Below are 17,110 nucleotides of genomic sequence, written 5' to 3'. Positions count from 1 at the left end.
ATAGTAATAACTACCACTGGTTAGTAATAACTACCACATTATAGTAATAACTACCACATTATAGTAATAACTACCACACTATAGTAATAACTACCACATTATAGTAATAACTACCACATTATAATATTAACTATCACATTATAGTAATAACTACCACATTATAGTAATAACTACCACCTTTTCCTATAAACTACCACATTATAGTAATAACTACCACCTTTTCCTATAAACTACCACATTATAGTAATAACTACCGCAGATTTGTAATAACTACCACAGATTAGTAATAACTACCACAGATTAGTAATAACTACCACAGATTAGTAATAACTACCACAGATTAGTAATAACTACCACAGATTAGTAATAACTACCACAGATTAGTAATAACTACCACACTATAGTAAAAACTGCAACATTATAGTAATAACTACCACATTATAGTAAAAACTACCACATTATAGTAAAAACTACCACCTTTTCCTATAAACTACCACATTATAGTAATAACTACCACATTATAGTAAAAACTACCACACTATAGTAATAACTACCACAGATTAGTAATAACTACCACAGATTAGTAATAACTACCACAGATTAGTAATAACTACCACAGATTAGTAATAACTACCACACTATAGTAAAAACTGCAACATTATAGTAATAACTACCACATTATAGTAAAAACTACCACATTATAGTAAAAACTACCACCTTTTCCTATAAACTACCACATTATAGTAATAACTACCATGCTATAGTAATAACTATCACCTTATACTATAAACTACCACATTATAGTAATAACTACCACACTATAGTAAAAACTGCCACGTTATAGTAATAACTACCACTGGTTAGTAATAACTACCACATTATAGTAATAACTACCACATTATAGTAATAACTACCACAGTATAATAACTACCACGCTATAGTAATAACTACCACAGTATAATAACTACCACGCTATAGTAATAACTACCACTGGTTAGTAATAACTACCACATTATAGTAATAACTACCACATTATAGTAATAACTATCACACTATAGTAATAACTACCACATTATAGTAATAACTACCACATTATAATATTAACTATCACATTATAGTAATAACTACCACATTATAGTAATAACTACCACCTTTTCCTATAAACTACCACATTATAGTAATAACTACCACCTTTTCCTATAAACTACCACATTATAGTAATAACTACCGCAGATTAGTAATAACTACCACAGATTAGTAATAACTACCACAGATTAGTAATAACTACCACATTATAGCAATAACTACCACATTATAGTAATAACTACCACACTATAGTAATAACTACGACAGTATAATAACTAGCACACTATAATAATAACTAGCACATTATAGTAATAACTACCACAGATTAGTAATAACTACCACCTTATACTATAAACTACCACATTATAGTAATAACTACCACAATTTATTTATTTACCTTTATTTAACCAGGTAGGCAAGTTGAGAACAAGTTCTCATTTACAATTGCGACCTGGCCAAGATAAAGCAAAGCAGTTCGACAGATACAACGACACAGAGTTACACATGGAGTAAAACAAACATACAGTCAATAATACAGTATAAACAAGTCTATATACAATGTGAGCAAATGAGGTGAGAAGGGAGGTAAAGGCAAAAAAGGCCATGGTGGCAAGGTAAATACAATATAGCAAGTAAAACACTGGAATGGTAGTTTTGCAATGGAAGAATGTGCAAAGTAGAAATAAAAATAATGGGGTGCAAAGGAGCAAAATAAATAAATAAATTAAATACAGTTGGGAAAGAGGTAGTTGTTTGGGCTAAATTATAGGTGGGCTATGTACAGGTGCAGTAATCTGTGAGCTGCTCTGACAGTTGGTGCTTAAAGCTAGTGAGGGAGATAAGTGTTTCCAGTTTCAGAGATTTTTGTAGTTCGTTCCAGTCATTGGCAGCAGAGAACTGGAAAGAGAGGCGGCCAAAGAAAGAATTGGTTTTGGGGGTGACTAGAGAGATATACCTGCTGGAGCATGTGCTACAGGTGGGAGATGCTATGGTGACCAGCGAGCTGAGATAAGGGGGGACTTTACCTAGCAGGGTCTTGTAGATGACATGGAGCCAGTGGGTTTGGCGACGAGTATGAAGCGAGGGCCAGCCAACGAGAGCGTACAGGTCGCAATGGTGGGTAGTATATGGGGCTTTGGTGACAAAACGGATTGCACTGTGATAGACTGCATCCAATTTGTTGAGTAGGTTATTGGAGGCTATTTTGTAAATGACATCGCCAAAGTCGAGGATTGGTAGGATGGTCAGTTTTACAAGGGTATGTTTGGCAGCATGAGTGAAGGATGCTTTGTTGCGAAATAGGAAGCCAATTCTAGATTTAACTTTGGATTGGAGATGTTTGATATGGGTCTGGAAGGAGAGTTTACAGTCTAACCAGACACCTAAGTATTTGTAGTTGTCCACGTATTCTAAGTCAGAGCCGTCCAGAGTAGTGATGTTGGACAGGCGGGTAGGTGCAGGTAGCGATCGGTTGAAGAGCATGCATTTAGTTTTACTTGTATTTAAGAGCAATTGGAGGCCACGGAAGGAGAGTTGTATGGCATTGAAGCTTGCCAATATAGTAAAAACAAACAATATAGTAATAACTACCACATTATAGTAATAACTACCACATTATAGTAATAACTACCACACTATAGTAAAAACTGCCACACTAGTAAAAACTGCCACACTATAGTAATAACTACCACATTATAGTAATAACTACCACATTATAGTAATAACTACCACATTATAGTAATAACTACCACATTATAGTAATAACTACCACATTATAGTAAAAACTGCCACACTATAGTAAAAACTGCCACATTATAGTAATAACTACCACATTATAGTAATAACTACCACATTATAGTAATAACTACCACATTATAGTAATAACTACCACATTATAGTAATCACTACCACACTATAGTATTAACTACCACATTATAGTAATAATTACCACATTATAGTATTAACTACCACCTTTTCCTATAAACTACCACATTATAGTAATAACTACCACCTTTTCCTATAAACTACCACAGTATAGTAATAACTACCACTGGTTAGTAGTAACTACCACCTTATACTATAAACTAACACAATATAGTAATAACTACCACATTATAATAATAACTACCACATTATAGTAATAACTACCACACTATAGTAATAACTACCACACTATAGTAATAACTACCACATTATAGTATTAACTACCACATTATAGTATTAACTACCACATTATAGTAATAACTACCACATTATAGTAATAACTACCACCTTTTCCTATAAACTACCACATTATAGTAATAACTACCACATTATAGTAATAACTACCACCTTTTCCTATAAACTACCACATTATAGTAATAACTACCGCAGATTAGTAATAACTACCGCAGATTAGTAATAACTACCGCAGATTAGTAATAACTACCGCATTATAGTAATAACTACCACATTATAGTAATAACTAACACATTATAGTAATAACTACCACCTTTTCCTATAAACTACCACATTATAGTAATAACTACCGCAGATTAGTAATAACTACCGCAGATTAGTAATAACTACCGCAGATTAGTAATAACTACCGCAGATTAGTAATAACTACCACAGATGAGTAATAACTACCACAGATTAGTAATAACTACCACAGATTAGTAATAACTACCTCAGATTAGTAATAACTACCACATTATGGCAATAACTACCACATTATTGCAATAACTACCACATTATAGTAATAACTACCACATTACAGTAATAACTACCACATTATAGTAATAACTACCACATTATAGTAATAACTACCACATTATAGTAATAACTACCACACCATAGTAATAACTACCACATTATAGTAATAACTACCACATTATAGTAATAACTACCACATTATTGCAATAACTACCACATTACAGTAATAACTACCACATTACAGTAATAACTACCACATTATAGTAATAACTACCACATTACAGTAATAACTACCACATTATAGTAATAACTACCACATTATAGTAATAACTACCACATTATAGTAATAACTACCACACCATAGTAATAACTACCGCATTATAGTAATAACTACCACACTATAGTAATAACTACGACAGTATAATAACTAGCACACTATAATAATAACTAGCACATTATAATATTAATTACCACAGATTAGTAATAACTACCACAGATTAGTAATAACTACCACGGATTAGTAATAACTACCACATTATAGTAATGACTACCACATTATAGTAATAACTACCACATTATAGTAATACCTTCCACAGTATAGTAATAACTACCACAGTATAGTAATAACTACCACAGTATAGTAATAACTACCACAGTATGGCAATAACTACCACATTATTGCAATAACTACCACATTATAGTAATAACTACCACATTACAGTAATAACTACCACATTATAGTAATAACTACCACATTATAGTAATAACTACCACACCATAATAATAACTACCACATTATAGTAATAACTACCACACTATAGTAATAACTACGACAGTATAATAACTAGCACACTATAATAATAACTAGCACATTATAGTATTAATTACCACAGATTAGTAATAAATACCACAGATTAGTAATAACTACCACAGATTAGTAATAACTACCACATTATAGTAATGACTACCACATTATAGTAATGACTACCACATTATAGTAATAACTACCACAGTATAGTAATAACTACCACAGTATAGTAATAACTACCACTGTATAGTAATAACTACCACTGGTTAGTAATAACTACCACACTATAGTAATAACTACCACATTATAGTAATAACTACCACAGTATGGCAATAACTACCACATTATTGCAATAACTACCACATTATAGTAATAACTACCACATTACAGTAATAACTACCACATTATAGTAATAACTATCACACCATAATAATAACTACCACATTATAGTAATAACTACCACACTATAGTAATAACTACGACAGTATAATAACTAGCACACTACAGTAATAACTACCACATTATAGTAATAACTACCACACTATAGTAATAACTACCATATTATAGTAATAACTACCACTGTATAGTAATAACTACCACTGGTTAGTAATAACTACCACACTATAGTAATAACTACCACATTATAGTAATAACTACCACACTATAGTAATAACTACCACACTATATTAATAACTACCACACTATAGTAAAAACTGCAACATTATAGTAATAACTACCACTGGTTAATAATAACTACCACCTTATACTATAAACTACCACATTATAGTAATAACTACCACATTATAGTAATAACTACCACATTACAGTAATAACTACCACATTATAGTAATAACTACCATATTATAGTAATAACTACCACACCATAGTAATAACTACCACACCATAGTAATAACTACCACATTATAGTAATAACTACCACATTATAGTAATAATTACCACAGTATAGTAATAACTACCACTGTATAGTAATAACTACCACAGTATAGTAATAACTACCACAGTATAGTAATAACTACCACTGTATAGTAATAACTACCACTGTATAGTAATAACTACCACTGGTTAGTAATGACTACCACACTATAGTTATAACTACCACATCATAGTAATAACTACCACACTATAGTAATAACTACCACACTATAGTAATAACTACCACACTATAGTAATAACTACCACACTATAGTAATAACTACCACTGGTTAATAATAACTACCACCTTATACTATAAAGTACCACACTATAGTAATAACTACCACAATATAGTAATAACTACCACACCATAGTAATAACTACCACATTATAGTAAAAACTACCACACTATAGTAATAACTACCACATTATAGTAATAACTACCACATTATAGTAATAACTACCACATTATAGTAATAACTACCACATTATAGTAATAACTACCACATTATAGTAATAACTAACACCTTTTCCTATAAACTACCACATTATAGTAATAACTACCACAGATTTGTAATAACTACCGCAGATTAGTAATAACTACCACATTATGGCAATAACTACCACATTATAGCAATAAATACCACATTATAGTAATAACTACCACACTATAGTAATAACTACCACACCATAGTAATAACTACCACACTATAGTAATGACTACGACAGTATAACAACTAGCACACTATAATAATAACTAGCACATTATAGTATTAATTACCCCAGATTAGTAATTACTACCACAGATTAGTAATAACTACCACAGATTAGTAATAACTACCACATTATAGTAATGACTACCACATTATAGTAATGACTACCACATTATAGTAATGACTTCCACATTATAGTAATAACTACCACATTATAGTAATAACTACCCCTGTATAGTAATAACTACCACTGGTTAGTAATAACTACCACACTATAGTAATAACTACCACATTATAGTAATAACTACCACATTATAGTAATAACTACCACACTATAGTAAAAACTGCCACATTATAGTAATAACTACCACATTATAGTAATAACTACCACATTATAGTAATAACTACCACATCATAGTAATAACTACCACATTATAGTAAAAACTGCCACATTATAGTAATAACTACCACATTATAGTAATAACTACCACATTATAGTAATAACTACCCCAGATTAGTAATAACTACTACAGATTAGTAATAACTACCACAGATTAGTAATAACTACCACATTATAGTAATAACTACCACATTATAGTAATAACTACCACAGATTAGTAATAACTACCACATTATGGCAATAACTACCACATTATGACAATAACTACCACATTATGGCAATAACTACCACATTACAGCAATAACTACCACATTATAGTAATAACTACCACATTATAGTAATAACTACCACATTATAGTAATAACTACGACAGTATAATAACTAGCACACTATAACAATAACTAGCACATTATAGTATTAATTACCCCAGATTAGTAATAACTACCACAGATTAGTAATAACTATCACATTATAGTAATGACTACCACAGTATAGTAATAACTACCACATTATAGTAATACCTTCCACAGTATAGTAATACCTACCACAGTATAGTAATAACTACCACTGTATAGTAATAACTGCCACATTATAGTAATCACTACCACACTATAGTAATCACAACCACATTATAGTAATAACTACCACTGTATAGTAACAACTACCACATTATAGTAATAACTACCACTGTATAGTAACAACTACCACATTATAGTAATAACTACCACATTATAGTAATAACTACCACATTATAGTAATAACTACCACCTTTTCCTATAAACTACCACATTATACTAATAACTACCCCAAATTAGTAATAACTACCACAGATTAGTAATAACTACCACATTATAGTAATGAGTACCACATTATAGTAATAACTACCACATTATAGTAATAACTACCACATTATAGTAATACCTTCCACAGTATAGTAATACCTACCACAGTATAATAATAACTACCACTGTATAGTAATAACTACCACTGTATAGTAATCACTACCACATTATAGTAATCACTACCACATTATAGTAATCACTACCACACTATAGTAATCACTACCACATTATAGTAATCACTACCACGCTATAGTAATCACTACCACACTATAGTAATCACTACCACATTATAGTAATCACTACCACACTATAGTAATAACTACCACATTATAGTAATCACTACTACGCTATACTAATCACTACCACACTACCACATTCCAGCACAGCAGCAGAGACTAATGTGATTACTACCACATTCCACCTCAAGTGAAGTTGAAAACAAGTGCTGCAGGGAATTATTTTGGTTCTCCAACACCACCCACCTCTCCTATCCACTGGTTACTGGAGAGGGAGAGAGATTTTCACACATTAGTGTGAGAGAAGTAGACACAGAGGTAGAGAGGATGTGATAGTACTCAACTCCATTTACTCTGCACTCTTTTCCTATGCCCCTCCGGCCAGATGGTGAGAGTGAGTCAATCAGACAGTAAGCCAGGGGGTCTTCGTCCAATCAGACAGGCAGCCAGTGGGTCTTTGTCCACCCCACTGACTCTTACTATTACCTGCCTGACATTCACCTACACAAAAACACTCAACAAAAACTGACATGTTTATGTGAACAGTCTGGACAACGCAACACTTCTATAACAACAGTCTGGACAACGCAACACTTCTATAACAACAGTCTGGACAACGCAACACTTCTATAACAACAGTCTGGACAATGCAACACTTCTATAACAACAGTCTGGACAATGCAACACTTCTATAACAACAGTCTGGACAACGCAACACTTCTATAACAACAGTCTGGACAATGCAACACTTCTATAACAACAGTCTGGACAATGCAACACTTCTATAACAACAGTCTGGACAACGCAACACTTCTATAACAACAGTCTGGACAACGCAACACTTCTATAACAATGTCTGGACAACGCAACACTTCTATAACAATGTCTGGACAACGCAACACTTCTATAACAACAGTCTGGACAACACAACACTTCTATAACAATGTCTGGACAACGCAACACTTCTATAACAATGTCTGGACAATGCAACACTTCTATAACAACAGTCTGGACAACGCAACACTTCTATAACAACAGTCTGGACAATGCAACACTTCTATAACAACAGTCTGGACAACGCAACACTTCTATAACAACAGTCTGGACAACGCAACACTTCTATAACAACAGTCTGGACAACGCAACACTTCTATAACAACAGTCTGGACAACGCAACACTTCTATAACAACAGTCTGGACAACGCAACACTTCTATAACAACAGTCTGGACAACGCAACACTTCTATAACAACAGTCTGGACAATGCAACACTTCTATAACAACAGTCTGGACAACGCAACACTTCTATAACAACAGTCTGGACAACGCAACACTTCTATAACAATGTCTGGACAACGCAACACTTTTATAACAATGTCTGGACAACGCAACACTTCTATAACAATGTCTGGACAACGCAACACTTCTATAACAACAGTCTGGACAACGCAACACTTCTATAACAACAGTCTGGACAACGCAACACTTCTATAACAATGTCTGGACAACGCAACACTTCTATAACAATGTCTGGACAACGCAACACTTCTATAACAATGTCTGGACAACGCAACACTTCTATAACAATGTCTGGACAACGCAACACTTCTATAACAATGTCTTGACAACGCAACACTTCTATAACAATGTCTGGACAACGCAACACTTCTATAACAATGTCTGGACAACGCAACACTTCTATAACAATGTCTGGACAACGCAACACTTTTATAACAATGTCTGGACAACGCAACACTTCTATAACAATGTCTGGACAACGCAACACTTCTATAACAACAGTCTGGACAACGCAACACTTCTATAACAACAGTCTGGACAACGCAACACTTCTATAACAATGTCTGGACAACGCAACACTTCTATAACAATGTCTGGACAACGCAACACTTCTATAACAATGTCTGGACAACGCAACACTTCTATAACAATGTCTGGACAACACAACACTTTTATAACAATGTCTGGACAACGCAACACTTCTATAACAATGTCTGGACAACGCAACACTTCTATAACAATGTCTGGACAACGCAACACTTTTATTACAATGTCTGGACAACGCAACACTTCTATAACAATGTCTGGACAACGCAACACTTCTATAACAACAGTCTGGACAACGCAACACTTCTATAACAACAGTCTGGACAACGCAACACTTCTATAACAATGTCTGGACAACGCAACACTTCTATAACAATGTCTGGACAACGCAACACTTCTATAACAATGTCTGGACAACGCAACACTTCTATAACAATGTCTGGACAACGCAACACTTCTATAACAATGTCTTGACAACGCAACACTTCTATAACAATGTCTGGACAACGCAACACTTCTATAACAATGTCTGGACAACGCAACACTTCTATAACAATGTCTGGACAACGCAACACTTCTATAACAATGTCTGGACAACGCAACACTTCTATAACAACAGTCTGGACAACGCAACACTTCTATAACAATGTCTGGACAACGCAACACTTCTATAACAATGTCTGGACAACGCAACACTTCTATAACAATGTCTGGACAACGCAACACTTCTATAACAATGTCTGGACAACGCAACACTTCTATAACAATGTCTGGACAACGCAACACTTCTATAACAATGTCTGGACAATGCAACACTTCTATAACAATGTCTGGACAACGCAACACTTCTATAACAATGTCTGGACAACGCAACACTTCTATAACAATGTCTGGACAACGCAACACTTCTATAACAACAGTCTGGACAACGCAACACTTCTATAACAACAGTCTGGACAACGCAACACTTCTATAACAATGTCTGGACAACGCAACACTTCTATAACAATGTCTGGACAACGCAACACTTCTATAACAACAGTCTGGACAACGCAACACTTCTATAACAATGTCTGGACAACGCAACACTTCTATAACAATGTCTGGACAACACAACACTTCTATAACAATGTCTGGACAACGCAACACTTCTATAACAATGTCTTGACAACGCAACACTTCTATAACAATGTCTGGACAACGCAACACTTCTATAACAATGTCTGGACAACGCAACACTTCTATAACAATGTCTGGACAACGCAACACTTCTATAACAATGTCTGGACAACGCAACACTTCTATAACAATGTCTGGACAACGCAACACTTCTATAACAATGTCTGGACAACGCAACACTTCTATAACAATGTCTGGACAACGCAACACTTCTATAACAATGTCTGGACAACGCAACACTTCTATAACAACAGTCTGGACAACGCAACACTTCTATAACAATGTCTGGACAACGCAACACTTCTATAACAATGTCTGGACAACGCAACACTTCTATAACAATGTCTGGACAATGCAACACTTCTATAACAATGTCTGGACAACGCAACACTTCTATAACAATGTCTGGACAATGCAACACTTCTATAACAATGTCTGGACAATGCAACACTTCTATAACAATGTCTGGACAACGCAACACTTCTATAACAATGTCTGGACAACGCAACACTTCTATAACAACAGTCTGGACAACGCAACACTTCTATAACAACAGTCTGGACAACGCAACACTTCAATAACAATGTCTGGACAACGCAACACTTCTATAACAACAGTCTGGACAATGCAACACTTCTATAACAACAGTCTGGACAACGCAACACTTCTATAACAATGTCTGGACAACGCAACACTTCTATAACAATGTCTGGACAACACAACACTTCTATAACAATGTCTGGACAACGCAACACTTCTATAACAATGTCTGGACAACGCAACACTTCTATAACAATGTCTGGACAACGCAACACTTCTATAACAACAGTCTGGACAACGCAACACTTCTATAACAATGTCTGGACAACGCAACACTTCAACTGTAAAACATAAATTAATATCCCGGGCCTTTATTTGCTTCAATCACACTGAACATAACCAGAGCTTATTAGAGACAGCCTTCTATTTGAGCCACGCCTCTGTTTCCTTAATGCACACAGCTTTTGCTTAATCAATTGTTGAAAAGACAACCACACTGTTTATTGTGACCAGTGTAAACATAATAACAAATCCATCACAGATCAGACTTGTAAATACTACGGTAGGCTTGCGATCATGCACCCGCTGATTTTGCGCTTCAGCACCATTCTCCCACTCATAGAGCCCCATGGTGGAGGTATAATAATAGCCATAACATCTAGCGATCAAACAAGGTAATGGTTCCATTCGTTTTTCCATCAATTATTTTTTCCATAGGGGATTTTGATTTGATAACCATGCAAGTCTCTCGGACAAGGTGCCTTATTATTTATTTATTTTTTAGTAATTTTTACCCCCTTTTTCTCCCCAATTCCGTGATTACTATCTTGTCTCATCGCTGCAACTCACCAACGTGCTCGGTAGAGGCGAATGTCGAGTCATGGGTCCTCCGGATCATGACCGGTCAAACCGCACTTCTTAACACCCGCGCGCTTAACCCGGCAGGCGCCCGGGCCAACCACAAGGAGTCGCTAGAGCGAGATGAGCCAAGAGGTTGTAGTGACACTGCAACACTGCGATGCAGTGCCTTAGACCGCTGTGCCACTTGGGAGGCCCGGACAAGGCGACTTTTGTTTATATATTCGTCTCTATTCACTCTGAGTCAAAAATGCTACTTAGCATCAAAGTAGACATGCAAAACTACAAATCCCTGCAAACTAATTTCTAGCTGACACCTTTGCTAACAGGTATGGTGTCAATTTTAAACTTGCACAAGACAGTTAACACAATTGTAAATGTAAAGAATTGTAGCCAATTTATTCATTACTACATTAAGCTAACATTAGTTAATCCGGTGATTCTTACCTTCTTATCTCATCCAGATCATCAGGGCATTTGTAGTTCCACATTAGCAGCTAATTAGCATTTCATTTTAGGGGGTAAATACAGGCAAATATATTGATAAAATTCACCTTGTCCTAGAGATATTAACACGGTTATCAAAAGTCATGCCAGGGTAGCTTACATGAAACACAGCCCTTATTGTAAGTGTTTCTAAAGTCCCCTATAGGAAAAATGAATGGTGCAAAAACAATTGGAACCATTTCCCTGTTTGACAGCTAGGTTTTATGGGTATTATGAATCATACTGTGATACTCTACTGCGCATTGTATTATTGTAGTTGCATCGATATCACAGAACATAGACTTCAGTATTCAATGTTTGACCATGTCAAACCAGACTGCTGTCTCATATAATGATGTTGCTCTTCTTTATCTTCTTTATGGTGTTCACTGATTACAATTTATTTAGACCTGCCGTTTATTTGAAATATAAGTTTATTTGCTGAAATCTGTGCTAATGCCCAGCTATTAAAAGGGACATTTGAGATTTTGAAGTTTTACAGTATGTGAAAATTCTCGACAAAACACAACACTTCTATATCAACAGTCTAGACAACACAACATTTCTGTCACTTAGACAGAAAATCTGAATTTTTGTTTTATGCCTATCCCAAACCTTAACCCTTACCTTAACCATTCAGAGTTAATGCCCTTACCTTAAGAATTCAGATTTAATGCCTAAACTTAAAACCAACCTTAAAAATGTGAAGTTTATGCCTAAACTTAACCTTAAACTCTTTGAAATTGGACATTTAGAACAACTTTGAAATCTGACTTTTGAGAAACTTGGATGAACGTCTAATTGTGATGTAAGAACGTGTAGGTCTAGACAACATAATGTCTGACAATGGAGCTCAGTTTAGTGTAACGGTACTCAAATAGTGTAATGCTATAACTACAGAAAACCAGAAGACAGAAGAAAGTCTCTCTCTTACACACACACACACACACACACACACACACACACATCATACACATACGCACGCACGCAAGCACACACACCTACACCTACTCACATACAGTAGCCACAGAAGCTGAGGATTCATCCTGTGGTGTGTTGCTCTATGCAGGTGTGCTGAGGATGTGACTGATGGATCCCAGTACTTTGTGCTGTTGATGATCACAGACGGAGTCATCTCAGACATGGTGCAGACCAAGGAGGCTGTGGTCAATGTGAGTGCTTATCGTGTGTGTGTGTGGGGGGGGGCACATGTACCTCACACATCACCTTTGTGTGTTATCCCCTTTCTCACAGGCTGCCGCTCTGCCCATGTCTATCATCATAGTGGGAGTAGGCCCTGCTGAGTTTGACGGTAAGTGGGTGTGTGTGCGCATGTACATCCGGCATGTGTGTGTGCGCACGCCCAAAGTACCTAGCTCCACTGTCAAAAAAGCCATTCAAGGTTCACAGCTTCTGATCAGAGGCTTCACAGCCTGTGAAGTGCACTAAGGATCAGCAGGGTAGGTGACAAAACAACACTTACTGCAATCTCCTTCCCAAAGGTTTTAGGAACTGGTGAATCCCCTCCTCGCTCTCCCCCTGCCTTGGAGATACAGCGAGGATGCCCATCCCTCCTCCTGTAGAGCTGGGCTTTTGCTCTGGATCTGTTATACTCTTCTAACACACCTGATTTGATCCTGACGAGCAGCATGAGTCTTATAGCAGGTTTGGAACAAAATCCTGCACGCCCAAGGTGCATTGGGCGGAGTAAAACTGACGTTATTAGTAGCTGTCCAGGAAGAGGGGGGTGTTCATTCCTTCTTCCCATCCCAAATAATCATTAGCATTGCATTAGCCTCATTGGTAACAGGTCGTGACTCCTGTGTCATGTCTCTCAGTGGATGGGAACTCAGAGTGAGTGACTCCTGGATCGTATTCCGTAGGGCAGGCCATGGAAAACGTTTTAAAATTTCTTGCAATCGAATACGAAATGAGCAATTTCCATGTCGTCCCTCCTTGTTTCAGTCCATTTCTTCCGTATGGTGCCTAATGAACACGCGCCCGATGGGTTAGACTTTGGCTCTGTTACCTTGGTCACCTGGCTTTAGCTCAGAAGGCTAATGGCATAGAAGAATAATATTACAATGTAAACAATCCATTCACTCACATTGTTTACTCGTGGTACCATTGTTTACTCGTGGTACCATTTTGTTTTGCTAACAGTAATATGCAGCAGGAGATAATTCTGTTGGGGTGATATCCTTCTCTACCTACCATGCTCATTTTTATCCCTGGGTAATGATGACAACGCAGCAAGTGCACAACGGCCTGGCCAAGGGAAATCCTGAAATGGCACTCCGTAGAATGGGATTGTGGATGCCTCCCTTTTTCCTGTGGTCAAAAGTAGTGGACTAAATAGGTAATAGGGTGCAATTTGAAATTAAGCTTGTTTCTTCCTAGCAAAGTGAGAAAGAGTTGAGTTGGACAGCTGAGATCTTCAGAGAAGCAACACAAAGCGGAGACTCTCGCAAAGTAAACATGCCAAATATTCCAAAAGCTAATTGGCTAAGTGATTTTAATTATTAAAAAACTACTGGCGGTAGTTGGGGAAGGGAAAAGGAGAAGGGAAATGAGTCATGCCTAACGACAAGGGAGATAGATCTCTGAGGGACCTATTAGACACTACACAGGGCTGTACGAGGGATCAGGGGTGGCTGCCGTAGTTGTGCGTGTGCGTGCGTGACAGAAAAGGGAGAGAGAGAGTTGGGGAATGTGTATTTAAAAGCGTATAAATTAAACCGCTAGAGTTTAATGTGTGGTGGGTTGACTGCTTGCTCCAGTGTGTGGTGGGTTGACTGCTTGCTCCAGAGTGTGTGGTGGGTTGACTGCTTGCTCCAGAGTGTGTGGTGAGTTGACTGCTTGCTCCAGAGTGTGTGGTGGGTTGACTACTTGCTCCAGAGTGTGTGGTGGGTTGACTGCTTGCTCCAGAGTGTGTGGTGAGTTGACTGCTTGCTCCAGAGTGTGTGGTGGGTTGACTGCTTACTCCAGAGTGTGTGGTGGGTTGACTGCTTACTCCAGAGTGTGTGGTGGGTTGACTGCTTACTCCAGAATGTGTGGTGGGTTGACTGCTTACTCCAGAGTGTGTGGTGGGTTGACTGCTTACTCCAGAGTGTGTGGTGGGTTGACTGCTTACTCCAGAGTGTGTGGTGGGTTGACTGCTTACTCCAGAGTGTGTGGTGGGTTGACTGCTTGCTCCAGAGTGTGTGGTGGGTTGACTGCTTACTCCAGAGTGTGTGGTGGGTTGACTGCTTGCTCCAGAGTGTGTGGTGGGTTGACTGCTTGCTCCAGAGTGTGTGGTGGATTGACTGCTTACTTCAGAGTGTGTGGTGGGTTGACTGCTTGCTCCAGAGTGTGTGGTGGGTTGACTGCTTGCTCCAGAGTGTGTGGTGGGTTGACTGCTTGCTCCAGAGTGTGTGGTGGGTTGACTGCTTACTCCAGAGTGTGTGGTGGGTTGACTGCTTACTCCAGAGTGTGTGGTGAGTTGACTGCTTGCTCCAGAGTGTGTGGTGGGTTGACTGCTTGCTCCAGAGTGTGTGGTGGGTTGACTGCTTACTCCAGAGTGTGTGGTGGGTTGACTGCTTGCTCCAGAGTGTGTGGTGGGTTGACTGCTTGCTCCAGAGTGTGTGGTTGGTTGACTGCTTGCTCCAGAGTGTGTGGTAGGTTGACTGCTTGCTTCAGAGTGAGTGGTGGGTTGACTGCTTACTCCAGAGTGTGTGGTGGGTTGACTGCTTACTCCAGAGTGTGTGGTGGGTTGACTGCTTACTCCAGAGTGTGTGGTGGGTTGACTGCTTACTCCAGAGTGTGTGGTGGGTTGACTGCTTGCTCCAGAGTGTGTGGTGGGTTGACTGCTTGCTCCAGAGTGTGTGGTGTGTTGACTGCTTGCTCCAGAGTGTGTGGTGGGTTGACTGCTTACTCCAGAGTGTGTGGTGGGTTGACTGCTTGCTCCAGAGTGTGTGGTGGGTTGACTGCTTGCTCCAGAGTGTGTGGTGGGTTGACTGCTTGCTCCAGAGTGTGTGGTGGGTTGACTGCTTGCTCCAGATTGTGTGGTGGGTTGACTGCTTGCTCCAGAGTGTGTGGTGGGTTGACTGCTTGCTCCAGAGTGTGTGGTGGGTTGACTGGTTGCTCCAGAGTGTGTGGTGGGTTGACTGCTTACTCCAGAGTGTGTGGTGGGTTGACTGCTTGCTTCAGAGTGTGTGGTGGGTTGACTGCTTGCTTCAGAGTGTGTGGTGGGTTGACTGCTTACTCCAGAGTGTGTGGTGGGTTGACTGCTTACTCCAGAGTGTGTGGTGGGTTGACTGCTTACTCCAGAGTGTGTGGTGGGTTGACTGCTTACTCCAGAGTGTGTGGTGGGTTGACTGCTTATTCCAGAGTGTGTGGTGGGTTGACTGCTTACTCCAGAGTGTGTGGTGGGTTGACTGCTTGCTCCAGAGTGTGTGGTGGGTTGACTGCTTACTCCAGAGTGTGTGGTGGGTTGACTGCTTACTCCAGAG

At 38.0% G+C, this 17,110-nt stretch overlaps 1 protein-coding gene across 1 annotated transcript in view; it reads left to right on the top strand.

The window, feature by feature from the left end:
- The window catches only part of LOC110528512 (copine-9), a 136,017-nt gene that overhangs the window by 111,586 nt on the left and 7,321 nt on the right, over positions 1–17,110 (top strand). Inside the window, exons 18-19 of the mRNA XM_036984091.2 lie at positions 13,690–13,792; positions 13,875–13,932. Coding sequence (XP_036839986.1) covers positions 13,690–13,792; positions 13,875–13,932 — 161 coding nt within the window. The remainder of the gene's footprint in view (positions 1–13,689; positions 13,793–13,874; positions 13,933–17,110) is intronic.

Source organism: Oncorhynchus mykiss, chromosome 7 (assembly GCF_057628025.1).
Source record: "Oncorhynchus mykiss isolate SJ-2025 chromosome 7, ASM5762802v1, whole genome shotgun sequence".
In the NCBI taxonomy this organism is placed as follows: domain Eukaryota; kingdom Metazoa; phylum Chordata; class Actinopteri; order Salmoniformes; family Salmonidae; genus Oncorhynchus; species Oncorhynchus mykiss.
This window is presented reverse-complemented; position numbering and strand designations above follow the sequence as displayed.